Consider the following 27,724-nt stretch of genomic DNA (forward strand, 5'->3'; position numbering starts at 1 on the left):
TGGTCGCCTTGACAACGGAGCAGACGAGAAGGGCGAGAAAACAACTGTCTTCACAAGAACATTTGATCGATCAAGGGTATACTAGCGAAAAAATGTCAGACGGGGCAGTTACAATTACAGAAGAGACTGAAGAACTTAAAAAGAAACTTGCTTTATTGGGTAAGGCTTACAGCGAAATTTCGCCAAGAACGTACAACGGGCAAAAATTATATGGAAACGTATAAGTTGATAATTTCGACGTCTGCACTTTTGCATGCTTGTTGGTAAAACACGGATAAAATCATGTTCAATCAATCAGAGACTTTCTATATCTTAGACACGACGAGATCGTTTTTCGTCTCGTACAAGAATCTTTGCTTACCTTTAGAATCAAAATATGAGTAGGTGCTGAAATCTTGCCATGGTTTCCATTTGATCTCTAGATGGAGATAGAAAGGCCTACTATGAAAGCTCACAATGGACTATGAAAAAGAACAAAGACACAATTTCAAAGCTGAGAGAGAAGAATAAACGACTGAGGGCCGAACTAGCGAAGAAGAAAGCAGTGAGTTTGCGTCAAAATAGATAAAATTGTATATCCATCCCCCCCCCCCCCCCCCCTTCTTTCCCCCAACCCCCAACAAGTGTTTGAAACGAGGGTTTTGGCTTGTTCCTTCAAAGAAGCTGTAAAAGTTTCAATCCTTCAAGCAATTTATAATATTTCAAATTTAGTGATGCCTACAACATATCAATCCTTTTGATTTCATTTTTAAAAGGACAGACATGAAACCGTGGGTTGTGATTGCAGCCATCCTCAGTGGGGAAAGAGGTGCAGATGAAAATGGAATGGCCTCAGGCTGACAGCACTTGCATTCCTCCATTGTGCCTTGAATTCTAATCCCAGTCATGGCCTGAGTCATGTCTAAGTTGTTATTACAGACATTACTCTCTCCCCTCTCACCCAAAACCAAGGGTTGACTTCATCTGCTTTACTTTGATTTGATTTGCAGACTAGGAGAACTTGTGCCTGACTAGACTAGCTTAATTAATTAACCCAATGACTTCTAGGAGTGACACCTAATAGATTTTACTCTGTCTATTACGCCTGAGACAATTTTGCTTGTCAATGGGAGGGGCGTTTCAGGAGTAAATGGGTTAAGACTAAAAGTTGTTGTTGTTGTTGTTGCTGTAGTTGTTCTTATTATTAGATAATCATTATCAGATTTCAGATTTATTTATTTATTTGCCAAGAATAATATATACATACATATATATATATAGATAGATAGATAGGTATAATAAAACGACGAAGAGACAAACTCTTGACAGTTCCAGCGTTTAATCAACGTTTCAGCCTTCGGCCTTCTTCAGGATAGTTTAAAAGTTAAAAATTAAAAAAGCTATATACAATGGTTGTGAGTGGCAGAGTTACGGGCTTTTATATAGTACACAGAAAATGGAAATTTAATTTCCATTTTCTGTGTACTATATAAAAGCCCGTAACTCTGATCATATAAGGTTACGTAACAAAAGAAAAGGTCTTAATTACAAGCTAGGCAAAACAAAAACAATTGATAAAAAGGAACAAACAGACTAATTAGATAAATCGTGTTATTACGTGACAAACTCCCCTTTGAGGGCCTCTGGGTGAATGTGCGGGTCAATGTCATAACAAGGTCCTCAGAGAGGGCCCCTAAACAATAGATTCCAATCGAAAGCCCCTGAATGAAAAACGAAACACAAACATAACAGAATCCCTCAATAGAGTTTTTGAACAAAGACAACAACGACTAAGTGATTAGGCTAACAAAACAAAAGGCAAGATTACAAACTGGAAACATTCAAAGCTAGATGGGAGCTAACGAGGTCCTACAGACAGCAAAAATTACGATGATTACAAATTTGGGCTGAAAAGAATTTACACTACAATAGAGACAAAGTCAACTGTTGTAGCAGATACGATTTTTGTCTCTATTGATTTTTGTCTCTATTGTAGTGTAAATTCTTTTCAGCCCAAATTTGTAATCATCGTAATTTTTGCTGTCTGTAGGACCTCGTTAGCTCCCACCTAGCTTTGATTGTTTCCAGTTTGTAATCTTGCCCTTTTGTTTTGTTAGCCTTCACTTAGTCGTTGTTGTCTTTGTTCAAAAACTCTATTGAGGGAGTCTGTTATGTTTGTGTTTGGTTTTTCATTCAGGGGCTTTCGATTGGGAATCTATTGTTTAGGGGCCCTCTCTGAGAACCTTGTTATGACATTGACCCGCACATTCACTCAGAGGCCCTCAATGGGGAGTTTGTTACGTAATAACACGATTTATCTAATTAGTCTGTTTGTTCCTTTTTATCAATTGTTTTTTGTTTTGCCTAGCTTGTAATTAAGACCTTTTCTTTTGTTACGTAACCTTAATTTCCATTTTCTGTGTACTATATAAAAGCCCGTAACTCTGCCACTCACAACCATTGTATATAGCTTTTTTAATTTTTAACTTTTAAACTATCCTGAAGAAGGCCGAAGGCCGAAACGTCGATTAAACGCTGGAACTGTCAAGAGTTTGTCTCTTCGTCGTTTTATTATACCTATCTACAGATTTACGGAGAGACACATATCCTCTGGATCCTCTTACTGGGAGTTCATCGTTGGGTAAACTGCTTTTATTCTCACTATATATATATATATATATATATATATATATTGATATATATATATATATATATAAAGCAATCCTACAAATATAATAGTTAAGGAATAATATTACACACAAAAAAAACTTATTCCTGGCAAGGAAGCTAAAAAAAAACCTTAGTGGGCTTATTACTGTGAGCTCCCTTCCTAACTTACGACTGTACACATTAAATGCATGAGCGGCGAAATTAGATTAAAATATAAATTAAGATAAAAAAGCAAGCAGAACAAGACAAACTAAACATAAAGAAACACAAAAAAGCAGCAAAAGAAAATAATAAACAATATGATAATGTCTATATACAGGAGAATCAACTAAGGAGAAATGCTTTCAATCATTGTCATTATTACTATTATTATTATTATTATTATTATTATTATTATTATTACTTTATAATAATATTATTATTGTTATCATTATGGAATTTAGGGAGATGAGCAAGTAATCGATGATGCATTCAAAGAAAGAGATCCTCAGAGACATTGTGCAATGAGGGGCATGTCTGGGAAGGTAACATCATTTCTTACTCACCAATAATAACATAACATAATAATTTTTCATATGTCAGGAATGATCACAGACCATCGCAGAAAGGTTATTATTAAACAACGAAACAGCAAAACACCGAAACAGTGAAACGAAGTGCCAAAACACCATGTATGACCACACTGTACATGATTGTATACTAACTGGCAAAGGTTGCATTTGAGGTTAAATATTGTTTAAACTCATCACAAATAGATGAGCTTGGGAACTGGTGCCCAGAAGGTTAGCGGGGAGCAAAAGCCATAAGCCAAAGGGGAGGTATCCATGGCAACCCTGGAAGCGGGAACCACCCCCACACGCAGCCGCTAACTGGCACCGTCACACTGAGTAATCAGTGGAAACAACTTACCTGACCCATACTTACCAAGGGATCACCAAGGAAGCGGGAGGGACGGGAAGGGAAGGGAAGGGGCAAGAATCCACAAAGATTCGCTAACAAGAGCAATTGATCCGCAAAGATCAACAAGCAACAATGCATGAGAAAAACAACATGACACAAAGGCCCTGCAAATCCCCAAAGGGCCACCCCGCAGGTCACGTACTGTAAGGGGTAAAACCACTGACTGCGTTAGTTCGAGTCTAACTTAGCCTAAATTATATTTAGCCACATTTAAACGTTATTGTGCCCAATCTCAGTTTTAATATGAATCCTAATCTTAATCTCAGTGAATTAAGAGCAATAACATAGGCCTAAAATGATATTTAATCTCTAATCCAACCTTTGTCAGTTAGTATTCAATGTAAGGTGGGGTCATAGATGGCGTTCCTGTTGTAGTGTTTCGTTGTTTTGCTGTTTCATGGTTTAGAAATGGCCATCACAGAAATCTAGGAGGCATAAAGAAACAAATGTATAATGATTTTCTTTCTGGTCTCGATCCAGCTTGCCCTTTGATGGTTTGACAATACAAGACAAACTAATATTGTTTGTGATTATCAGTTTGCATTAGTCGACAAATTAAAATTTGTCAGATGCTCCTATGTAGAATCTCCCCTTTTTGGAGAGTTTTATGACATTTAATGTAAAATAGCTTAACATCAATTCTTACATTTGGTGTAAGTTCCTTTTATTATCAAATTAGATTAATTTTTTGCCTTAATAATATTAGTCATGCAAAATTTATGCTTTCATTTGTAACAGGCTGCCATCATCAAACTAGACCAACAGGTTTGTGAAGCAGTAAAAAGGCTGAATGCTTTGAGACACCAGAAAAACACACGTCAGAATAGGCTGGAAATGTTAGAGACAGAATACAATCAACTGATAACTGATGCAGAGGAAGTATCAAACACAGATGCTGGTGAATCAGCTGAAGCTCAGGTAAAAGAAAGATGAAAGAAGAGAAAACAAGAGGCCTCCAATGCATGTGGCTTATACTTTGGTCTTCACTGAGGTTGCTTACTGCAAGATAGTTTTTGTGGTCTAATTGCTCTAGGTTATTAAGGGGATTCTATTCTTTTTCACAGAAACTACGAGCTTTGGAGAACAGCTTGGACAAAATGCGTCTGAAAGTTAATGAAGCAAAGAAAATCAAGACTATTTATGAGGGTTTGTTGGAACAGTTGAAGGAAGAGCGTCGCACTTGGCCCAATCAACTGAACAATCTGGAGAGGGCCATACAGGCACAGCGGGAAGAACTCTGTGAGCTGAATGCAATGAATTGTGATGCCCAGATTGCAAGGGAGGCAGCTAAAGCAGAGCTTACAAAGCTGGAGCAATCAGTGTATGAAAGGAAGAAGGAAAGAGAAAGAGAATTGGCACAGTACAAGAAACAAGCAGAGGAGAAAAAAGATCATGCTGAAAAGGTGGAGAAACGGGTGAGAACAATAATTTCTTTCTTAGAATTGGGCGAATCAATTTCTTTTTTCGTTGAGTTTTCAAATAGCTGTTAACTTTTCTTTGTGTTTTTCTTAGCTGCAAAGAAGCTCTCTTCAGCAGGATGAACTCTCAGGTGTGAAAAATCTTTTCATGTGTAATAATATGCTGCACCTTCTGTGTAAATGGGGATAACCCAGTTTCAAAGAAATAAACCTAAGAATGGATCATTGAACAACAGTTCAAAATATGGAATTAAAGTAACTATGTAATACGCTATAGTGCCATCCTGAAATGGAAGAACTTAGTTTCCAGGGTTGTATCCAATAACACTGGGTTGGCAAAAATGATGTGTAGCTAACCTGTACAATTGCCAGCCTCTTTACGGGTTGGAACTTTTGCTGACTTCAATTTGTTTGTAAAAAGTGAAAACATGTCTTGAGAGCTTTACTATTGTCTACTTTGTTACAGCATTCATTCAAGATTCTTCTAAATATAAAAATTTACAATAATATTGAGTAATCGTTTTTGACACGTTTGCTGACTTCAATTTGTTTGTAAAAAGTGAAAACATGAGAGCTTTACTATTGTCTACTTTGTTATAACATTCATTCACGATTCTTCTAAATATTACTAACAATAATATTGAGTAATCGTTTTTGACACGTTTGCTGACTTCAATTTGTTTGTAAAAAGTGAAAACATGTCTTGAGAGCTTTACTATTGTCTACTTTGTTACAGCATTCATTCAAGATTCTTCTAAATATAAAAATTTACAATAATATTGAGTATTTACTAATCGTTTTTGACATGCCTAAAAGGAAATTGACCATGGTCTGCAATCCCCAAGATAGCTTGCATGCAGCCCCACAGCTGCAGGCATTTCCTTGCAATCTAGCAATTAATATGAGCTCTTCTCCCAGATATCTGTCACAAGTTGATTGAATCAGTGGAAAGAAAGGAGAGAACCTTACTGGAGATTGCTTCCTTCTATATGTACTAGTCATAATTTCTTGTGTTGAATTAACTTAGAAATTTATTCATAGAAAATTATAAATCAAAACTTTGTTTTCAGTGGAGCAGAAAGCAGTGCTGTCTGGAGAGGAACAAGAACGCAAGATAACAACTTATGAAGAAGCTATGAACAAAATCAAGGATACAACTGGGGTGTCTGACATAAAAGAGGTAGTGCAGCGCTTTCTTTCGCAAGGAGAGACCCAGAAACACTTGGAGCAACTTAAGACTAACAATGAAAAGATGCTTGTGAGGCTGAAGGAAGATAAGGTATGCCTTTTTTCTAATTTTCTAAACTACTTTAATTAATTATGTTGAATAATCAGGCAAGATGCAGTCTTGATAATTATTACTGGAGATCTATTGCATGGTTTCACGTTGCAGTACATACTTTTTGTAAAGATTGTTTAAACAAAAAAGTCTTCCACTAATGTTCTAGGAGAAGTTAAGGGTGGAATATGAGGAGATGAAGTATTCTGGGGAAGCAAAGCTTTCAAGGTACTGATTTCAAGTAGAATATGATTATTGTTCTTTTATGACTGAATAATTTGACAGTCACATGTACAACATAAATCTATGTATTTTCTCTAGTTTGATCACTGAGTCAAAGAGATGTTAACAGCACATACATTTTCCTCATATTTGTTGGTTATGTTAATTGTAATTCTTAATTTAATAGGGATTCTGAAGTTTTCATGCAAGAAAGTAAATTGTTTCCCAAATAGTCTAGCTTGGATTTGCCTCAATGCCATGCACAAGAAGAGCATGGCTCAGCCTTGCATTTTTCTGCTGGGTTTCCCTGGTTTAATTGTTTGCATGTGTTTTTTTATTTAGATAGAACTATGACTATAGTTGTTTGGAGATTAATAAGAGGCAGGCCTGCCAACCAGGGATAAATTGTTACAACAAGCAATGTGCATGTCTTTGAATCAGTGACAAGAACCAGTAATATAATTTTTTTTATACTGATGAAGAACACAAGACTTCTTCTATGAAATCAAAACAGTGTGGTCTTGAAACAGCAAAACCAAGGCTTTTTTTTTTGGTGGAGACGAGGAACATGGGACTCTAAAGAAGTATAGAAAGAAGGGAAAATAGTTACCTTAAAGTGCCAGACACCCATTCCTCAACTATACTTGACGCAGATTGTTTGAAATGACAGTCAGTCATCACTAAATGCCAGGAAATTCATTTTTTATTTTGAAACTGATTTCCATTGTTTTCCTAAATTAACTTCTTACAGTACATGTCCTCCTACCAACCAACAGAAATTTGTCTGTAGTTTTATCTACAAATACTACACCGTAGTCTTGTAAAGCTATGAACATAGAGATTGCATTTTGTTTCCTTCTGATAGTGGACAAAGAATGTTGGAGGAATTTCAGCAGCGGCTGGCTGACGAGGAGAAAAGGTAAAATAAAATTGATTTAATATCACTTTTTACTGCATCACTGTAGATATCACATTGAGGGACTTCGTTTCCAGCACTATTTTAGTCTCAATTCATACGCCAAAACTTGTCCAAGTTAAATCAGGGAAGATCCAAAGTTGACGATACAGTTTAGATTAGACTATGTAACTGCACTGACACTTTAAGTATGGTGCCTACTATTGTTATTGCGCATACAGTATGCGCATCTCAAGATACTCGGATTTCCTATGGCTGGTGCTTATTAATACAGGGATATTTTTGCACGGTTCAAAACTATGCGGAGAAAGGAGAAAATTGGGGGTAACCACGCATTTTTCAGAGATAATTAAGCTTCAATTTGGAAAAGAACGTCATACATTGTTTGTATTTTAAAGCTTTTTTCCAAATATTGTTTCAGATTAGTTATCTTAGAAAAATGCGTGGTTGCCCCCATTTTTCTTTTAGGATTTCAGTAACACTCTTTAAGATCTGCTTTTCCTGCACATTCAGTATTTAAACCTCACGAAAATACCTTTGAAGTGGTAGGAATCATCCTTAATTTACTGTCCTCAGTTGGAATGGACGGTAAATAATAAATAATAATAATAATAATAATAATAATAATAATAATAATAATAATAATGATTTTATTAACAGCATTTCCACAAGGTGGCTCATCATCCGTTAATATCTAACTAAAGTTAATTACAATTGAAACAAACCTAAAAAAGACTAGGTTAAAAATGCTAAATAATTGATATTTACAAAGAAAAAAATATACATATAATATAACCTGGACCTGGCTTTATCTTGTAGCAATTTCTCTGTCTCCTTAAAAAATAAAATTGGGTCCATGCATAAATAATGCTCAGATTGTTTTATCTTTGCACATAACTGGGCAAGCTAAACAATTGTCTTTTATAGACACGTGAAAACTTCAGGGGACTTCAACAGGGATTCGAACCCATGGCCTCTACGACGCCGATGCTGATACAATGCTCTGTTTGGCTTCATAGTTCAGTTGGTAGAGCATTACACCGGTGTTACAGTGGATTTGGATCTGCTGATCTGCTCTCGGTTTTGGACCCCCCGGTACAAATCTGCTAGCGGATTTAGTCCCCCCGGGGGTCCAAATTTGTACCGGGACCAAATTTGTATCCGGATTTGTACCAGGGGGTCCAAATCTGCTAGCAGATTTATACCGGGGGGGTTCAAATTCGCTAGGACACCGGCATCGCAGGGGTCATTGGTTCGAATCCTGTTAAAGCCACCTGGATTTTTCAGGGATCTATGAGTGACAATTGCTCAGTTCAGTTCGAGGATCACTTCTGTCATTCTTCTATAACCCGCGCTTCAGATATACATTTCTTTCATGTTTTATCTTTGAGAACCTACGAAAAGGGTGTACATGGCGACCCTGGAGTCTAATAACATCAAAAACTTGCAAAAGAATCTACGAAAAGGGTGTACATGCGACCCTGGAGTCTAATAACATCAAAAACCTGCAAAAGAATTGCATTGAACAATCTGGCTGGTCCGCCTCGAATTACTTCAGTGTCAAAAATTAAAGCACTATCAAGTGAAATGGCTCGTCATGGCAAAAAAAGACCATTTGATGTTAATTGTTTTTTTCAGATTCGCAAGAGTTTTCAACAGAGTACTTGCTACTCTAACTGTAAGACAAAAGAGCATTAGAAGATGCAGACAATCGAATGAGATTATCAGAAGACAATGCAATGCGGGTTGTTAGGCTTTGTTAAGTACAGCCCATCCTATGGCAAAACTCACTGAAACCACTCTTTGCACTAGCAAAGGTAGCTAGTAGTGATCTCGGATTATTGAAGTGCGTTTGACACTTGCTTTGGAAGAAAACGAGAAGGTTAACATTAGCATCGATGCTGACATGTTTAGCACATCATTTTTTTTTAAGTCTTTCGCTTTGCTGGTCCTTTAACGTCCGTCTTTACTGCTCCTGCTATTAATAATCTTGCGCCGCGAGAAAAACCGCTTCCACGGATGGCACCGTGATTCTCTTGAGCGTATCCCACCTTTAGAGGTTTAAAAACACGAGTTTTTTTGTCTCTGTAATTGGTTAAATAACTTATTCCCTTTTCTGAGCTTTGTAGACTGAAGCTATCATTTGCCAGCAGCGGTAACGACAGATGTTGAAAGGCAATTAGCAAAACGAAAATCATACGATAAAAAAACCTGTCCCATCCAGCAGGGTGAATAAGGGATAATTTTTTTTCCACTATTTACTTCAGTTGCGCAGAGGCAAAGGATCGTCTGGACAGAGCTAATAAGACTCTGGTGAATGTCAAAGCAGGGATTGAACATCTGGCGGATAAACTGCAACATTTGAAGGCGGTAAGAACTTCTCGCCGCAGGAGAGTAAAGATAATTCACATGAAAATTACGTATTTTCCAGATTTCTGTCAAACTTGGCACAATTAATATTCATGAACAGGTCATTTTAAAATGCAGTAAAAAGATGGGATCACCGTACTTGTTTTCGCGCTGCATGCACTTTCTTTTAAGTGTTTTTCCGAATTACGCGAGAAGCGTTCGAAACTTGATCAACCGGAAAAATTGTTGTTATATAGCCAAAGGTACTGAATATTAGTGAAAACTTGATCCTACTTGTTTGCCCGGGCCAAAATCTTACAGTAAAGTGATTTCAAATTGCTCAATGTTGCAAAAAAATGTAAGCAAATTGGACCGCTACATCATCACCTCACACTCAGTGTCTGGGTCCAAATGCAGTTTTCACGTCTTTTATATATAAATACTGCAACTTCTACTATCCAACTTTGTTTCTCCTTCTCTCCATTTTTTTATCCTTTTCTGCTTTCCGTGTACCTATTACGGGTATGTAACACCATTAAAAAGACTCGTTCAGGAGAAAATAGCCATTCTTTGACAGATTAAGCTCCGCCAGTTCTCAATGTGCGCGAACTAATGCGGGCGCCAATGACCCAAGAAATTGTGCGCAGTAGGGGTGCGCAATGCAAAACCAGGCAATCACCTGAAAGTGCTCTTTGCCATCTCCTTTCGATGTTGTTCGGTATTCCCAAGGGAGTATAATACGGTCTTCTTTTTTTTTTTCTGTTTATCATCGACTTGCTTCTGTTCTTGACCTCCAACCCCCCCGATTCTTTTCTCATGATGTTCGCGGACAATACTACCATACTCACTTTTGTCCCCCGCCACCCTTAAAGGTCGGAAAAAGGTTAAACCAATTAATAGCGAATGAGGCAATGTTATCCGCATGGCACTCAATACCAACTGGGTTTATCTATCATCGGCACAGTTGTGAAACAAGTATAGCATGCGGCTGGGTGTGACTGTGGACCAGAGTGAACCGAGTTAGGTATTAAAAATCTCTGTTCGTGTTCTTAGCCCAAAGGTCATGTACCGCAAGCTCAGCTGTCTCCGACATCTGATGAATACATTTTAGACTTGCTTGGGACAAGTGAACAGAAACTTTTAAAGCTCATGGATGATTTGGGCGGAAAGGATATCGATGACGTCATGAAAGAAATGGAGGATGCCGAGGTAAAATTAGAAAACTTGTTGCGACAGCCATTAGAAAGGAGAATAGTCAGCACCTGTTTCAAACAGGTTTGATACCGGTTGAAGAGGTTTGTCAATCAAATAAAGCTCAAAAGATTTTCCAAATATATAACAAAAAAATTCCGATGGCGGAACCAACCTTTGTGCTATGGTCTGCAATTAAAGATTTTCGTCTGTTATAGTGCTTGATTGCTCGTGTTTCGTTATCTTTCAGTTTCGTGCAACAATGGAAGGCAAACTTCCTCAATACAACACCCGAGTTAAGCTTCCCACGTCGGACCGGCTTGCAGTGTATGACGGTAAGGCAACGCATAGCCATAGACTAAAATTAAATTTAATAAGATTTCTAATGCATAGTGGGAAGGGACCATTTTTCTTTTTTCTTCTTTTCCTTCACCTGAATAATCAAAAAGTGCGGATCACTTTCCACAGCTAAAACGTGGTGCCAGAGTACGGCAACTATTAATTGAACAGTGATTTATAGTAATTTTTAAGGATTAAACCACTGCAAAAACCGTGTACGATCAAAACTTGCTCTACGTTGGATCATAATAGATCGTGACCACACCAAAAACAAAACTTTAAAAATAGAAAATATACTGCAAAGGTTGGTCAAGACAACGTGAGCATAGGCGTTGTTACAATATTTCGGCTGGCCAACACCAGCCTTCTTCAGGTTTATTGAATGGATAAATGCTTGTTACAAGATCTTGATTTATAGTGCCTAGAAGTCCAAGGAAACCATTCTTAGCGCATGGAAATGTCACGATGTAGAGCCAAAGGAAAAAAACTCTCAACCAAAATGGAACATTGCAAATCAAGATTGTAAAGCAGTGCAAATTGATGACAGGGGAAAGCCAAACTACCCGGAGAAAAACCTCTTAGAGCATAGTGGCGAACCAATAATACCAACCCAGCTATGGGTCCGCATCGTCAGGGCCGTAGCCAGTATGACGCAAACCGAAGCACTTGCCTCAGTAATTTTTCGTAGTTTTTTTTAAAATAAAGCGTGATTCTAGTGTTGTCTTTAAAATGTAATCCTCATAAACACCTAAAATACCTATGAAGAGAATTCAGCCATGGACATTGCCTCAGTCACAATTTTTTTCTGGCTACGGCCCTGATCGTGGTGGAAGTGAGTGCTGCCACCACTGCACTAACTCTGCTCCCCGTTGCTGTCCACTTCTACCGTTAAAAGAATTAACTTCCCTTTGGTTCAAAATTCCAGCAGTGTTGAGTTGACACGTATTTGCCTCATCCAAATTTAGCGGCGTTCTGCGCGGTTTGAGGGCATTAGCTAAGTGCCAAAGAATCGATCACTTGGCTTTTTTGTAAAGTGGAATGTTGGTCAAAAGTGAATAACCAATTTAATGGAATGCTTATTAACTGTGAAAACGTGACTCCAACCGGGCGAACAGTGAGAGCACTCTGCCTCCAATGATGTGGCCTGGGTTCGGGCGATTCCCGGACTCAACATAATATGCGGGTTACTACTCCACTATTTTACGGAATTTCCGGCTTTTCCCTCTCGTCTAAAACAAACATTTCATTAAAGAACTGCTGTAATTTCATATGATGTGACATGATTCAGTTCCTCCAATAGGCCAGTTTGTATTCTAACGGTTGGACTGGATCTAGCATGAAATGGAGGCTAACGCGGGCAAATTAATTTGCATTCGAAAAGATTTGCCTGCATTAGCCTCCATTTCATGCTAGATCCAGTCCAGCCGTGAGAATTCGAAAATGGTCTATTTGTATTCTGCTCAGTTCAATAAGTTTGAGAGTGTTGTTCAAAGGGAGAGTTAGGAGTACATGGCGAATCCTAGCAAAGTCTGCAAAGAGTAGACCTTAACTGGTTATTTTAATTTTCTAGATGACGAGGAAAGTGGAGAAGATGAAGATGTTCTCTCCAGAAACGCTATAAAGCGCTATTCCCAACAGATTGTGGATTCCAAGACGAAAAAGCACAAAACCCGCAAGGGAAAAAGGAAGACGAAACAATAAACTTTCACTACAACTCTGTACTTTAGCAATGCGCTTGGAGTTTTGTCTTTATTTTTGACGGTGTTTTTGTCACCGATAAAATTGTATCTACATCAGAGTAAGCCCTTGTAGTTCTAACCTATTGGAAAATAAACGAATGTCTTAATTCTTCGCGATGGTTTACCCATTCAATGATTATTTTCTCTCCCGCAATCCGCCCTGTCAGCAACGGCACCAAAAAGAGTTTGAAATTCACAAAGCTGCTAGATGGCTTGATAATTCAGTTGATAGAAAAGTGCAACGAAACAAAGGCCACACATAATTTGAATGCGCAGTCAACGTAACAGTTTGTAGGGTTTATATGGGAAACATGAAATGCAGAAAAAAAAAATCGGCTAATTCTAGTTTACACAGCGAGGAAAATACAAGAAATAACTTACTTTAACTTCATCTTGTGTCCTTGTGTCGATTTGAGGCGTTCTGGGCAAGTTTTGAAATTTGCTCCTATCCTTCTGTCGGGTGTCAGAAGCAGAAGACCGACTCCGCTTATGACTCCGTCGCTTACGATTCAGTGAAAACCGCATTGTCGGAGTCGGAAGCAGAAGCGTAAGAATAAACCAATCACAATGTTCGATTCCAAGCATTTTGATTGGTTGGTTCTTCCGCTTCTGCTTCTGACTTTCACTGAATCGTAAGCGACGGAGTCATAAAATTTAAGCGGAGTCGATATTCTGCTTCCGACACCCGACAGTTTGATTTTCACTAGGTCGTATCGCTCTGTGCATGCGCTACTGATTACGACGCCGACTCCGTCGGTAGTTAAAACCAGCCTTAAAAGAAGTAGGCGAAGTAACAAAGTTTTCATTGGATCATAAGCGACGGAGTCATACGCGGAGTCGGAAGAAATTGGGAACGTTCTGATTCTTCCGATTCCGATTCCGTCGAGCTTATCACGAACTCCGCTTACGATTCCGATCTTTGATTTTCACTAGGTCATAAGAGCTCTTCCGACTCCTACTCTGCCGCTAGTGAAAACCAGCCTTTAGAGTACATCGTCTGCAGTGATGCACATCTATGCACTAGTTTAAGCTGGTTATATTAATGGTTCTCTTAATTATAACTCAAATATCCCGTATATTTTGAGGTAGTCTCAAAATTAATTCCATTTACAGCTGTCAAGGCTTTTACTCTCCTTTCTGAAAAAAAGATTACTGTATCCTATTGAAATGCGCGTTAAATAGAGTCTAAATAGGGTGACAATCAAGGGATGCTGATAGACAACGCTCATTGACGAACACTGCCATGGAATTATCTTCACAGGGAATGCTTCTCAGATTGTACTTAGCAACATTTTTTTTTTCTTTCCCCATTTCTGGAGTCGTGCTGGGCGCATGGAAAGAAATTCTCTTATAAGTGATAAGCAATAGTAAATTGGACTGAGTGGAGTACAATTCAGGGAGTAAGCGTGCGAGTGATTTTAAAATCGCGCGAGGCTGATTTAAAATTAGGAGCACGATACTTCTGAATTGTACGACACGAATTTTAATTACTAATTAATTTAAAACAACATATCATTTTTATCTTTCACATGTGAGAATGTAGGTGTCGTCATGGTAACGAACGCGATTAATGTGCAGGGCAAATACCATAGTTTCTCACATTTCTCCCCGGCAGTGTTTATTAGTTAGGGAAATCTTGGATAGTTCGTTGATCATTCATCACGGGAACATTCGAACCCACAAATGACCATCTCCCAACATCAATCGCCAGTAAGTTGAGCCGAAACTCCGAGCGAGAGAACACGTTTATTCACCGAAGGCAAGATGCAAATACAACCCAAACTAAGCAGGCGAAAAAGGTAACAAAGGCACCAAGCTAATTATGCGCGAACTGTGTGACAATGAGGTAATTAAGCGTGCATGCAAAGCGAAACAATAACCCGAACTAAACGGCGTGTACAATGGGTTACGCTATGTGACCTAGTGGCGGGAATTACACAACAATGCGGAATATGGCGTGACCTCTTCTTTCTTCTCCTCGCCAAGGTAGATGAGTAATAAATACGAAGTAAAACTAGGCTGGGAATTGATAGTACACAAGCAGTTACAAATAGCTAACACTGTCCTTAATATGTAATGTAGTCCTTGAGGTAAGCCGGACGACGAGTTGAACGGCTTGACCGGCGTGGGCCAGGTGAGGAGGTAGGCTCCGGGATATGGGCATCAATGTCAACAGTCATGCTTCCACTCGGGGGAGGGGAAGACTCGGGCACATGATGAATGTCAGGCTGAGGATCTGGTGGGGTAGCGAGCTCGCTAGGAACTACAGCAGGAGCCGGACTCGGAGTGCTCTGAGGTGTAAGAAGGGGAGCGGGTTCTTCGTCAACGTGCTCAGAGGTGAGAGGCTCTTCGTTGGTATCTTCAGGGTAGGAAGCGGAGCTGTAATGACGAGAGAGGTTAGACGTGGTCTCTGTTAGGTCAGGAACACGATAACATTCGGACAGCTTGACGCGATAGGAGGTAGAACGCAACTGTGAACCGGTGAACTTGCGTACGTTGCACCATAGGCTATCCACGGAGACCACAAGATACCGATTGCGGGCACTGGTCTTGGAGCCATCAGAAGTAATGTACACCAAATCGCCTACTTGAACGGGCGTGGCCGGGCGAGGGCAACAGCCTGGGGCTTTGGATCTCTCACTTGTGGGATGGTTACGGAGCCGCAACGACTGCTGTTGTCGAACAACTTGGAGGGCGGAAAAAGGGATCTGTGCGTTAGTGAATTGATCGCGTTGAAGCCACATCTCGCGGGCAGACAATCCTCTGTTGCGGATACGGGTGTTGAGATTGGCTGTCGCCACAGCTAAGGAAAGAGGACTGATTGTACCACCCTCAGGACAAACACGTAGAAGCTCATCACCAAGTTCTGCGACGCATTTCTCTGCCACAGGATTCTTGTTTGGGTTTTTGACTCGGCCGACTTCCACGGCAAAGCCGTACTGCTTAAGGATTTCATCGTCACCTAAAGAAGCAAAGCCAGGAGCGGGATCTACCCTTATGACGGAAGGGGGGCCAGACAGAGGTCGCAGCTCAAGGCACAAACGGAGGAGACCAGAGCGAATGGATTCACGACGTTCGTTATCCAACAAGCAAGCTGCAGTGAAGGACGTGGACGTCTCGCGGACGACAAGTACTAGCTGACGGTAGCGCTTTATGATGTCTGCAGCGAAGGAAATACCAAAGCCGTCGGGGGGATCAGAGGTTGATTGTTCAATGAGGCTGGATGGAACTTTCTTCAGGGAAGAGCATAGGTGGCAACACCGCGAGCACCGATCCAGGGCTTTGTCCAAATCTAAAGCGAAGAAGTAACGCTGTGAAACCAGTTTCATCTGGTGACGGGAGGGGTGGTCCAGCTTCACGTGTAAGGCAGCAAGGAAGCCATCAACAACAGAGCGTGGAATGACAATACATTCGCGGGGCGCAGCGAAAGGTTCATCGCGTTTTACGACGAGTAGGCCGTCACGGGAAATGGAGACCAGGTTCAGGTAACGCTTGACATCTTTAATGTTTGTCAGCTTCTTTGACGGGCGAGTGCCCTGCTTAAGATGAGAGTGGACACGTCTCAAATCCGGGCACTCTAGTTGCGATTGGAGCCAGGCGGAACGGCTTGTGAAAGGAAGGGACGTCTTCCCCGATAGCACATCATGAACAGAAATGGGACGCACAGCTAGGTCTTCAGCTTCGGATACAAATGAACAAACTTGGCAGCGAGGGTCGTCGCAAGCTGGTGCGTTACGACTAGCAAAGTCAGAAGGCAGGTTGGCAGAACCAGCCAAATGGAGCAGTGTGATTTGGTAACGGCTAACAGATGATAAAAACGAAGTCACTCGGGGACTGGAGGAGAACTGTCCACGGCAGAGCTTGTCAAAGGCCTGGACACACGGCTTGCTGTCAGTCAGTACATAAGTCTTAGACTTTGATTGAATTATATAAGGGGCAAAATGCTTGACGGCAGCGGCAATAGACAATGCCTCTATTTCACATGGTAACCAGGAGGCTTGATGCTTTTTAAATTTGGCACTGAAGTATCCGGCAAGGTGGAGCTTCTGGCCACGTAGCACATAAAGAGTGGCGCCGAGGCCATTCATCTTGACGGAACCATCGGTTGCGATCCAAAGTTGATCATCAGGCTTGGGGAGTGTGATGGATCTGTTAGACGTGAGTGCTTCTTGACAGGAGCGAAAACACACTAGGAGCTCATCAGACCAGGAGATGGTGTCTTGAGATTGACGACCAGCCGTAAGCGACTCGAGAGGAGCGAGGAGTTTAGCAGCTCCACTGAGGACCCGACCAAGCATTTTGTACGAGCCAACAAAAGCACGGAGACCGCGTACATTCTTGGGTGGCTCACAAGAAGCAAGAGCAGCTACACGGTGGGAAGAAGCGTGGATCGAGCCCTGGGACCATATCCAACCGAGAATGGTGGTGGAAGCTGGGCAGATTATGGTTTTCGTAGGTGAGAGGCGAAGGTTGCAGCGATCGAGAGCCGAGAGGACTTTTCGCCAGTTTAAAAGGAGCTCTTGATGGGAGTTACCACCACAATACAAGTCGTCGGCAATCTTAGCGACACACCCTTCCTGAAGGAGATCACCCAGGACGCGGCACATTAGCTCCTCGAGGGCCGTTTCGGAACCGGGGATTCCCATTGCGCAACGCGTGTAGACACGAACGCCTTTAAAGGGTGTAACCACGCCACAATACTTCATGGAGTTCTTTGCAAGTGGGATTTGGTAGAACGCCTGAGACAAATCAGAGACTACAATGTACTTCCAGCAAGCAATCTTGAGAAGAGTGGAGTCCACGTCCGGCATTAGTGAGGGCTGGGGCTTGCTATAGCGGCCCACGTCAGTAAAGGCTGTGACTAAGCGAAAACCGCCATTCCTCTTCTTCACCAAGAAGGATGGATTCAAGTATTCCACCACAACGTTTAAATCTTCTGGTCGACTGAAAATGCCTTGAGCCTCAAGTTCGTCAAATTTGGTTTGAAGCAGGTCGAGTTGGTCGCGAGAGTACTGTGGGACACGCCCTTTTCGCTGGGGAGGCTCGACAGGTCCCATATTCACAACCCCTTCAATCGGCCCGGCAGCTCCATTGTAACCAGGAATACGGGGATCGAAAACCAATTGGAATTCCTTCAGTAGCGAAATGAACGCGGCTTTCTCAGCAGGGGACAACAAACCGTCAGGGTCTACATGTACGGACTCGACGGAAGAAGAGGGAGGAGTAGTAGACTTGGGGCACGGCTCTGCAGCTTGGGTTGAGGAGGGCTCTATGGAAGACTCCAGAACAGTTAGACGTGCTTGGCATAAATGGTCGTTCTTGCGGATTAGTAGGGGCTCCTCGGTATTGTTGAGAAGTCTCAGTTTACCACCAATGGATTGGACAATGTCGGGTTGAGGCCAGGTGTGAGCAGGTTTGAGGTGACTAGAAGAGACCGAATCCATACGGGGCTCAATGGCAAGTGTAGCATCTTTAAGTAGCACTGAGGAGGCGTCAATTTCCAGGAACTCACCCGGCCAGACGGTTGTGTTAGTATTCGGGGCGCGAAGGAGGTGGCAAGCTCTGACAGCGTAGTGGGTCTGAGGACTTTGGGAACAACCATAAGACGCCACGTCACACCCAGCGATGATGATCTCACGCTTAGCGGGGCGGACTGCAATGTCATTGGAAGCCATGAAGGGTGTTCCAGCAAGTATGTCAACATCAAGATTCTCGACAACGAGAGCTTCCAAAGTAAGAGGTCTGCCTTGACGAACCAGCGGGAGGCGGGTCTCACCAACAACAGTTAACGGGGTGCGACCGTCGGCCTGCAAAGCAGTCTGGGAGCTTTTAGTTATCTTAGCACCAATATGCTTGGCTAAAGAAGCTCTCATCATATTAGTTTCAGCGCCAGTGTCTATTGTAAGGCGTAAAGGGTGATGACCATAAAAGGCGTGAAGGAATGGAGACTGGGAGACGTTTACGCGACGAGTGGCAGGGGGTTTCATAGTAGGTAGGACACTGGAGGGACAATGCTGCATATCTGCGAATTCTTCAAAACCTGGAGGGCCAGTCAGATCAGGATAGTGCTGGTAATCATAACTGCTCTCCTCTAATTCAATGCCGGCCACTTGGCGAATCTTGGACATGAAGAGACGATCAGGCTCGGGCAGAAACTTGCAACCGCTGAGAAAATGTGACCGAAAATCTGGGCGGCCGGCCTGCTGGCAAAGAGGACAAGACTTGACAGCTCGAGGTTTAGGCAGTAGCCTGCGTCGTGCGGGAACAAATGAGCGATGATCAGAAGGGGGCGCAGAGCGTAGAACCTTTGATTCATCACTGGTGTGGAGCTCGTCAAGTAACGACTCGAGAGCTTGAGAGATTTCAGGTTTCACAGAGGCCAACGTCCTACTACGTAATTCGGTTCCATAACGTTGTTTCACAAGTCGTGGAAGGTTGGGATGGAGTAGGCGTAGCCAAGTGAGAACAATAAAATTTTCGAGGGATGGAGATAGTTCTTCGTCAGCGTCCGGGATCTCGCCATAATGAGTGATTCCGCTGGATCTGGTGAGTAGGTTGTCCTCAATAAAGGCCATTAGTAGTTGGAATAAATCCTCAGGACGCTGTTCAGGCTTCAAAGAAATGTTCGCGAGGTCCAAGAAACGGGAACCAGTTAACTGCAAGCCATAATGCTGTCGGATCGATTGCCAAACGCCGCTAATTGATGTAGAATTCTTGACGATTGAGTTCCGAGAAATGATAGGGGCGTAATTGGCAATTTGGCCGAGCATCATTTCTAAATGTGTTACTTTTTGAGCAGCAGTCCTTCTTCTCGCCGTTGGAACAGATTCAGGATCGTTGGAGAAACCACGTAGGGGTGTAGCGTTTGTTTTTTTACCCCACGATGATCCATCAGTAAGAAAGTCTGCGAAGTTCGGATCGAGGGACAAGATGTACTTTAGATTGTTTTCCCAGGCTTCGATCGAAGTAATAGTTTCATTCGAAGAAAGCGACCACTGTTTCGGCGCTCTGTGTGAAGTCATCACTACGGTTCACGAATTCTGGCTTGATTGCTCAGAGAGGCGGCTAAAATCGAAGAACAGCTTTGATGTTCTTTCCGTGGGTTCTTTGAAAATGTTTCGCTGCCACCACGCCAGTAAGTTGAGCCGAAACTCCGAGCGAGAGAACACGTTTATTCACCGAAGGCAAGATGCAAATACAACCCAAACTAAGCAGGCAAAAAAGGTAACAAAGGCACCAAGCTAATTATGCGCGAACTGTGTGACAATGAGGTAATTAAGCGTGCATGCAAAGCGAAACAATAACCCGAACTAAACGGCGTGTACAATGGGTTACGCTATGTGACCTAGTGGCGGGAATTACACAACAATGCGGAATATGGCGAATGGCTTCATAGCTCAGTTGGTTAGAGCGTCGCACCGGCATCACGAGGTAACGGTTTCAAACGCCTTTAAAGTCCTGAATTTTTCTGGCCTCTCTACGCAATTGTTACAATTGCGTTCGTAACTGCGAGGATCACAGCTTCAATTAAAACGGTCTTACCTACATCTGCACGTTCCGTTACCCGGTAAAGTCGACTCGATCTATGGCTGTTTCTGCTTAGGTGGCCAGATACACCATATCTAAGCCTATTTTTGCTGGAGAGAATGGAGACTGGCTACCGGATGCAATAGGACAGACCACATGGCAGAGAACTTCGTGCCTTACTCTGCGAAGAGTGTGTGAGTTCTTTAAAGCCCCAAGTTTCTGATCACTAAGGAGTTGTGAGACAAGGCCTACGATTTACAGTCTCTATCCGAAAAGACTTGAAAGTCTAACTATTTGCAGGTGTAATTACAGAGGCAACCGCCGACCAGTTGGCCCAGCTAGTCGGTTGGTTATCGGACTACTGCGGTAGGTCGCGGGATCAAAAACTCCGGTCGATGTCCTAGCAAGTATTGGACCCCCCCCCCCCCCCCCTCCTCCTTCGCGGACTTAGTCTTCCTTCTCAACAGGAGTCGATTGTGGAAAAAAGGAAATAAAAATAATGAACTTTATTTAAGTGTCTAATCTTCTAGTGCTGGAGCACTAATTGGGGACACTGTAAATTGAAATTATGAAATCAACGCAAATCAAATCAAATTTGATTTTTGAGGAGACGGGAAAACTGGAATACCCGGGAGCAAAACCTCTCAGTGCAGAGTAGTGAACCAACAAACTCAACCCAGATATGTCTCACCAGACTTAACTGATTAGAGTGTAATGTGAAGTGCTAGTTTTCTACCCCATATGAACCATGTGAGCATTAGCCCTGCTAATGGAAATGGGTCCACACCAGGGTGCGAATTGTTTTTCTCTGTCCTTGTGTGGTCAGAGTTTTTCTCTGTCCTTGTGTGAGCCCATTTCCATTAGTAGGGCTAACGACTAGCTCCATGACCAAATCCCAGGCTGTGATTGGCTACCGGAGCGGGGCAAGATGGAGCTATCTCGCCCACTTGGGATTTCTCGCTTGGTCCCACAAGATCAAAGATCATTGTTTGGTGTTTTATCCCACATAATAAATCCATTATTGACCAAGCTTGTTCAGTCAAGTTGGCTGGATATTGGCCTTGTTCTTTTTTTGGGTGCTTATGAACCTTGAATAAACAGGAAAATAAATAACTCCGCCAATATCCAGCCATCTTGACCTCATGCTTGGTCAATAACCCATATTCAATAATTTTATTGAATTTGCCCATAGATACTCTTGACTGGAGAGATGTACAGGATTCTTGTTCCAATAGAGCCCCAGTCCCCAAGGCCAAAGACATATCACCACCAAGTCGATTTTGAACAAGCATATTTTGAGAAAGCATGATCATCATCACATCTTTCTTTACCCTCGGATTTTAGAGCAGCTTGGTGTAGCTTAACCTGCAAGCAGAGTCTCCTTCGATAGGTGTAGCTAATATCACCAAGCATTTACTCATGCTCTCAACCATGATATACTACAGACGATAGACCACAACACTGGGAAGTCTGTGTCCTACTCTTTTCGAATTCTGTATGGTTTTATGTTCCACAGGATTGGCACAGGGTTATGAACATTGAAGTGTTGTGACATGGGAACTATGGTTTATCGTCCTTATCCACGTTGAATGGAGAGTCCAAACTGGCAAAGGCTACACTTTCTCTTCATTTATTTACTTAACACCCTGAGAGTTGGTCTGGCCGGAGTTTTTGATCCTGCTGCCTCCCACAGAGAAGTCTGATGCACAACCAACTGAGCAAACCACTTTATTTCAAAACCTTAGTTTTTGCTCCAGATGGGAGCCATTAATCCATAACCTCCAACACAATATACAAAAATTTGGTTTTATCAACGGAGTTGATAATGTAAATTGGCCACCGTACAGAGATTCTAAAAGCTGACGTTTCGAGCGTTAGCCCTTCGTCAGAGCGAATCAAGGGATTATGGGTTACGTGTAGTTTTTATAGTAGAGTAGGAGCTACGCTATTGGTGGTAACACGTAACCCATAATCCCTCGATTCGCTCTGACGAAGGGCTAACGCTCGAAACGTCAGCTTTTAGAATCTCTGTACGGTGGCCAATTTACATTATCAACTCCGTTGATAAAACCAAATTTTTGTATACTACTTCCCCACCGACGCAGCACCACAGTTTCTTTAGAAACTACCCCTTCCTCCAACACAATAGTCTGCAGTCTTTGTGAGTGCATGTCAAATGATGTTTAAAGTTGGAAGTTTTCCCAAGAGTTTTGTCCAAGATTGTAGACTTGCTATTATAGTAACCTTCTTTCATACTCTGCCAAAATATTTTGGATTGTTTCTTGATCGACTTTGCCATCATTAATGTCTCGTATGATATTCCTTAATTTCCTTTCCTCAGCACCTTGTAGTGTCTCCAAAAGCTGATACAAAACATCAAGGTCCAGAGTAAGAGCCTTTTTGTCAGCAATTTCTTTGGATGGTGACATTTTGACAGCAAAACTAAACCTTGCACCTAGAGAATATTCAAGAAACATACACAAGAAAGGTTGAGGCTCACTGTGCAAGTAATATTTTCAAACAAGTTTTGTTTACAGGGTTTTATAACCATCAAAAAGATCCCAGAGAGAAATGATCCTCACAGTTACGTGGACAATTTAAGCAATTGTCTCTTATAGACAACTGAAAGCTTCAGGCGTTTCGAATGGGATTCGAACCCATGACCTCTGTGATGCCGGTGCAATGCTGGTGCAATGCTGGTGCATTGCTCTACCAACTGAGCTATGAAGCCACTCAGTTGCGAGAGGGGAAAATTATTGGGCTCATGTGTTTCCATGGGTTCTTTCACTGTCCACTGGTTTGTTTAGTAGCCACCACACTACATTCGATACTTTCCAAACCCAAAAGCATTTTATTGAGAATAACTTACCAGCAAATGTCAAGGGAGGAGGACGTGCACTGTGTGGAATTGTGCCATGGAAAATAGTAACACGACCATACTTCGGACGCACAGCAAAGATGACCTCACTCCCTTCCATATCAGTAAAGAAGACTGTTTCTCCATGATGGTTCTTGGTCCAGTTTTCATTCAAGTAAACAAGAAGAGTAAATTCATTTTCATGAGGTGCACAATCTCTGTGAATGGTAGGTGTGTCTGAACTCTGAATGTTATTACACCCAATATCATAAGGGTAATAGCCCTGCTTTCCTGTGACAGCTGTTACAATTTGGCTAAAAAGCTGCCACATCAAAGTCTGAACAAACTCCTCAACTTCAAATGCCATGATCCACTGTACGTTGTCTTCACTGTTTTTGCCAGCAGCATCATCAGTGTACCCACTGCTCCTGACTGTGTGCATTAAAGCATTAAGATCTTTCGCTGGAATGAGATCATCAAAGACGACAATACTACGGCCATCCGTAGTGGTAAAATTCCTAGTGATGAATTTTTCAACGTCTACTTGAACGTCTTCTTTAGATAGATCATTAGCTTTGGACAAAAGTTTAAAACTAGGCCACAATTTTTGTTGAAATACATGATTGTCATCCTTTGACAATTCATGTGGAATTTGCCTCCTTTTATCCAAAACTGATAAGTAAACTTTCATGGCATACAACCTTCCTGAATAGTCTATGGCTGGGGGCTTGATGATATGTTCCAAACTCGCAGGAAAGATAACCAGTCTTCCTGGTTTCGGATGAACAGCTTTCAGAATCTCACCCTTGTCATAAACGACAAGTTCACCATAACTGTTGCGATTCCATTCCTCCACGAGAAAGATAACAGCAACGAAGCAATTATCAGTGTTATTAAGAGTAAGCTTACATGCAAGCTGTTTGCTACAAATATGGTTTGTTTTGATATTTATTTCCCCCTCAGTTGCTATTACACTGCAGAAACGGTCAGGGGTCGCTCTCCATCCACTAACGTTCAAACAGATGTTTGCCAATTTGCTCCAAGCTGACAACTTCATAAAGCTTGAAGGCGTTGGCTGACTAGACCAAGAGTGACAGGACGTCATGGCGGATGTTTCATCTGAAGTTTCTGCGCCTGCAAAGCTCCAAATTGTTTCCTCCGAACTGAGCAATTTTTTCATACCAAGAATTTCACCAGTAGTGAATAAATTGTCTCTCACAGCGACATCTCTCAATGGCAGTGATCGTGAAGGGAGAAAATAGAGCAGAATATTCAAGAAAATGAACTTACATTGGTTGGCAACTCTCGTGACCATTATTTCTGTGCATATTCTTCATGTAGTGATCAGGAAGTAGGAAAAGATGGTGATTTAGTAACCGCCCCTGTTGTAAGATCCAAGAGGCCTGTAGAGAGGCTTCACATTCCCTCGGCGTTATATTTAGCTTTTTGTAATATTTATATTGCCGATAAAATCCTTCACCAGGATCCGGTGATTCTATTACTATTATTCTATTATTCTATTTTTGTTAAGCTTGACCTTGCCATTTCAATAGCCTGATTGTCAGATGTCCATGTCGCTCGTGTCACGCACTCTACCCAAAGGGAGTAAAGATTGCGTGACGAGCGAAATACGTACTGTAATGTCGAAGGTCGTGGGGTGGGCAAATTTAGTAGGTAAGATAAGAAAACAATTCATGACATTAACAGCAACATTAGTTGGTAGGACATTACACCGGCATCGCAGAGGTCATAGGTTCGAATCCCGTCGGGGCCTCCTGAACTTTTTAGGTGTCTGTAATGGCTTGGCCAAACGCTCGCAACATCTTGCAACATTGTTGGGCACAACATGTTGCATACGTTTGGCCACCCTGTTACGATATGTTGCGATATGTTGCAACATGTTGGATGATGTTGGATCAAATTTGAAAACGGTCAAATTTTTCGTGCAACATTTTGGATGTTGCATGATGTTGTACTCGTTTGGCCACGTTCACGCTTCGTTCACGCAACATTGTTGCGCTAGGGCATGCGCGTTAGGTCCACTTCTTGCGCGCCAGGGGCCTGGGGCACATGAACATTGACATGTTGCGTTGAAAATGATGAAAATGTTGCGTGCGTTTGGCCACCCCGTTCAACACATGTCGCGACATCTTGCAACATTGTTGCATGATGTTGCGTTGAAATGTTGCGAGCGTTTGGCCAGGCCTTAAGGGACAATTCTCTCTTTCGTTAACGAAAATCTTGGCCCCAGTTGTTTAAAAGGTGGATAACGCTATCCACCGGATAGATCACTATCCATTGGAGAGCGCAATTGGTTTCGCTATTACTTATCCACTGGATAGTGATTTATCCGGCGGATAGCGCTATCCAACCTTTCTACGACTGCGGCCTGATTATTAATTTTAAGCGATCTACCATCATGGAATCAACCATTCATCCAACCCCCATCTCTGCAGCCAACGAAGAGGTGAATGCTGACTTACAACAAACGTTAACAAGAAAAATATGATTGATGCCTCTTCTACAACAACTCTTTTTCTTTTGAAAACGCATGCTCGCTAAGACGTTCTCGCAATATCATCTAAAGTCAAACGCCTGAAATTACCGAAGAAGGCAGAGGCTTAAGAAGTACTAGGTCCTATGAACTGCCCAGGTTTCGCTCGCGCAGAAAGACCACTACGCCCTCAGCTAAATGGGCGATCGACGTCCTCGATTAAGCGCAAGGAAAATACTGGGGACTAAGCATGATTTTCTCGATAAACAACGCAAAAAAACTCAAAAATTCATTTCGGTTAAGTTATGTCTTATACGCCTCAAAAGCTAGAGAAAAGATTCTTTTTGGGAATTTGACTCTATTATAGTCTAATGCAAAAACCAAAGCAATTCGCCAATTACTTTCGGCACTCATTGAAAACTGCTCGAATGCAAAACGTGAGGCATAGTTTGCTATTGTTTTGTGCACCAAGATGGCCGTCTCATCACGTGATTGAAAACCATATACAGGTACCGCTTGTATCCGCTTCACCACTGAAGATCAAGGACACCGCTATCTAAAATAAAGCCGATTTATTTAAGTCTCCCGTAGAATATCGCTACGCTGAAGAGTAGTTAGGCCTAAGCTAGATCAGAGTTAATAGAGGGGTTTTGATTTAAAATGTTTAGGTTTGTCGGGCTTTTACTTCGTGTAGAAGACGCACATGACGTAACAAAAGCTTTAGGGGTCTTCAGGGATTTAGAATTCTGATTAGGTATTGTTTCACGATTTTTGTTCATGTGTGTCTTCTACACGAAGTAAAAGCCGTTTGTCGTGAAGTTTGGTAACCGACCTTTTGCAGTGTTTGATATTGTTTGTTGCCGAGTGATAATTAATGTAGCCTTTATCAAGCAGTGTTTAAAATATTGTCCCTGAGCAGCTAGCGGTGTTTTGGTCAAGTTGTTATTAGGTGACGGGTTAATCATCATTCTCGGGTTTGAATCCTAAGTCTTTACACTTTGGTTATCTTTTAAAAAATACAAGACCATTTCCCATAATCCATATCAAGCTTCAAGTCTTCTATATTAACCATAATAGTAAATTCAGAACAAATTACGAATTAACGATAATAATTAATTCGAAGTAGAAAATGGGTTTGATAACATTTGACTGGCCTGGAGTCCACGATTTCATTTTTTGTAAAGGGAATGTACACTTGGACGTTTAAAGGGAGATTTCTCACTGAATATGCCTAACGCTTAAGTGATATTGCTTTAGTCTGTACCACACTGAAAGTGCCCAGTATGTTCATCTCTCAGTTGAGAGACAAACAGGCAGGAGTTTTTTTTTTCTTTTTTCACATTTTAAGGCAAGCAGGCATGTAATGTCCCTCAGAGGCTGACACATAATAGTTATAAAAACTAGTAAACTGGTGGCCCTCAAATGGAAGCCACTTGAACTCCATAAATTCATACTTGTGTGTGAAAAAAGAAAAACGGCGAGACAGTTACCAACCAATTGCAATGGGTGTGTCGGACAGTATAAGGATGAGCACCAGCAAAATTTGCCTCTTGTCTATAACTGAGGCTAATTGTAAAGTTGCCGTTTAGGGCTGCAATAGCGCTGGTTGCGGTCGTTGAGGCTTGTCAGTTGATCTAAAAGCAGTATTATGTGTGGTTAAGCGTTGCACAGAAGCGGAATGATTTGCGATGTAGCATGGTGTGATCTCTTTTTCTCCCTGGCAGGAACCTCGGTTAAACCAATCGACTGTTTAACGCTTGATGTGAAAGCGCTCGACTGATTTT

At 41.7% G+C, this 27,724-nt stretch overlaps 3 protein-coding genes across 4 annotated transcripts; 1 reads left to right on the top strand and 2 right to left on the bottom strand.

Annotated features, from left to right (window-relative positions):
* Positions 1-13,174, top strand: LOC138031941 (outer dynein arm-docking complex subunit 3-like). The gene is made up of 13 exons (XM_068879544.1): positions 1-159; positions 423-544; positions 3,093-3,173; positions 4,348-4,527; positions 4,674-5,024; positions 5,122-5,158; positions 6,098-6,306; positions 6,476-6,534; positions 7,394-7,447; positions 9,712-9,814; positions 10,847-11,002; positions 11,235-11,319; positions 12,894-13,174. The coding sequence occupies exons 1-13, from the start codon at positions 93-95 to the stop codon at positions 13,022-13,024; spliced, it is 1,635 nt and encodes a 544-aa protein (XP_068735645.1). The 5' UTR covers positions 1-92; the 3' UTR covers positions 13,025-13,174.
* A 1,954-nt stretch (positions 13,175-15,128) lies between these two features.
* Positions 15,129-21,004, bottom strand: LOC138037668 (uncharacterized). Its single transcript, XM_068883570.1, has 2 exons — positions 18,921-21,004; positions 15,129-18,641 (listed from the first exon to the last, which is right to left on the bottom strand). Exons 1-2 carry the CDS (start codon positions 20,082-20,084, stop codon positions 15,129-15,131), a joined length of 4,677 nt encoding a protein of 1,558 aa, XP_068739671.1. The 5' UTR covers positions 20,085-21,004.
* Positions 21,005-21,070: 66 nt separating this feature from the next.
* Positions 21,071-24,773, bottom strand: LOC138038193 (uncharacterized). Of its 2 annotated transcripts, XR_011130205.1 has the most exons (3): positions 23,459-24,773; positions 22,719-23,044; positions 21,071-22,368 (listed from the first exon to the last, which is right to left on the bottom strand). XR_011130205.1 is itself a non-coding variant. In XM_068884017.1 (2 exons), the coding sequence occupies exons 1-2, from the start codon at positions 24,759-24,761 to the stop codon at positions 22,824-22,826; spliced, it is 1,524 nt and encodes a 507-aa protein (XP_068740118.1). In that variant the 5' UTR covers positions 24,762-24,773; the 3' UTR covers positions 22,690-22,823. The 2 variants fall into 2 exon arrangements, 1 of the variants encoding a protein (XP_068740118.1); XM_068884017.1 differs by lacking the exon at positions 21,071-22,368 and having other exon boundaries at positions 22,690-23,044.
* Between the last annotated feature and the right edge of the window lie 2,951 nt (positions 24,774-27,724).

This window comes from Montipora capricornis, chromosome 2, assembly GCF_036669925.1.
Source record: "Montipora capricornis isolate CH-2021 chromosome 2, ASM3666992v2, whole genome shotgun sequence".
NCBI classification, from domain to species: domain Eukaryota; kingdom Metazoa; phylum Cnidaria; class Anthozoa; order Scleractinia; family Acroporidae; genus Montipora; species Montipora capricornis.

What these genes read in the sequence shown, in the direction of transcription:
- LOC138037668 (XM_068883570.1), bottom strand. Translation starts at nt 20,084, where the DNA reads ATGACTTCACACAGAGCGCCGAAACAGTGGTCGCTTTCTTCGAATGAA. An exon ending in ATATGATGAGAGCTTCTTTA is followed by an intron (nt 18,642 to 18,920) that starts GCCAAGCATATT and finishes CAAAGTCCTCAG; the next exon opens with ACCCACTACGCTGTCAGAGC.
- LOC138038193 (XM_068884017.1), bottom strand. Translation starts at nt 24,761, where the DNA reads ATGGTCACGAGAGTTGCCAACCAATGTAAGTTCATTTTCTTGAATATT. An exon ending in TCCTCCCTTGACATTTGCTG is followed by an intron (nt 23,045 to 23,458) that starts GTAAGTTATTCT and finishes AATATTCTCTAG; the next exon opens with GTGCAAGGTTTAGTTTTGCT.
- LOC138031941 (XM_068879544.1), top strand. Translation starts at nt 93, where the DNA reads ATGTCAGACGGGGCAGTTACAATTACAGAAGAGACTGAAGAACTTAAA. An exon ending in AAAGAAACTTGCTTTATTGG is followed by an intron (nt 160 to 422) that starts GTAAGGCTTACA and finishes TTTGATCTCTAG; the next exon opens with ATGGAGATAGAAAGGCCTAC. An exon ending in GTGAATCAGCTGAAGCTCAG is followed by an intron (nt 4,528 to 4,673) that starts GTAAAAGAAAGA and finishes TCTTTTTCACAG; the next exon opens with AAACTACGAGCTTTGGAGAA.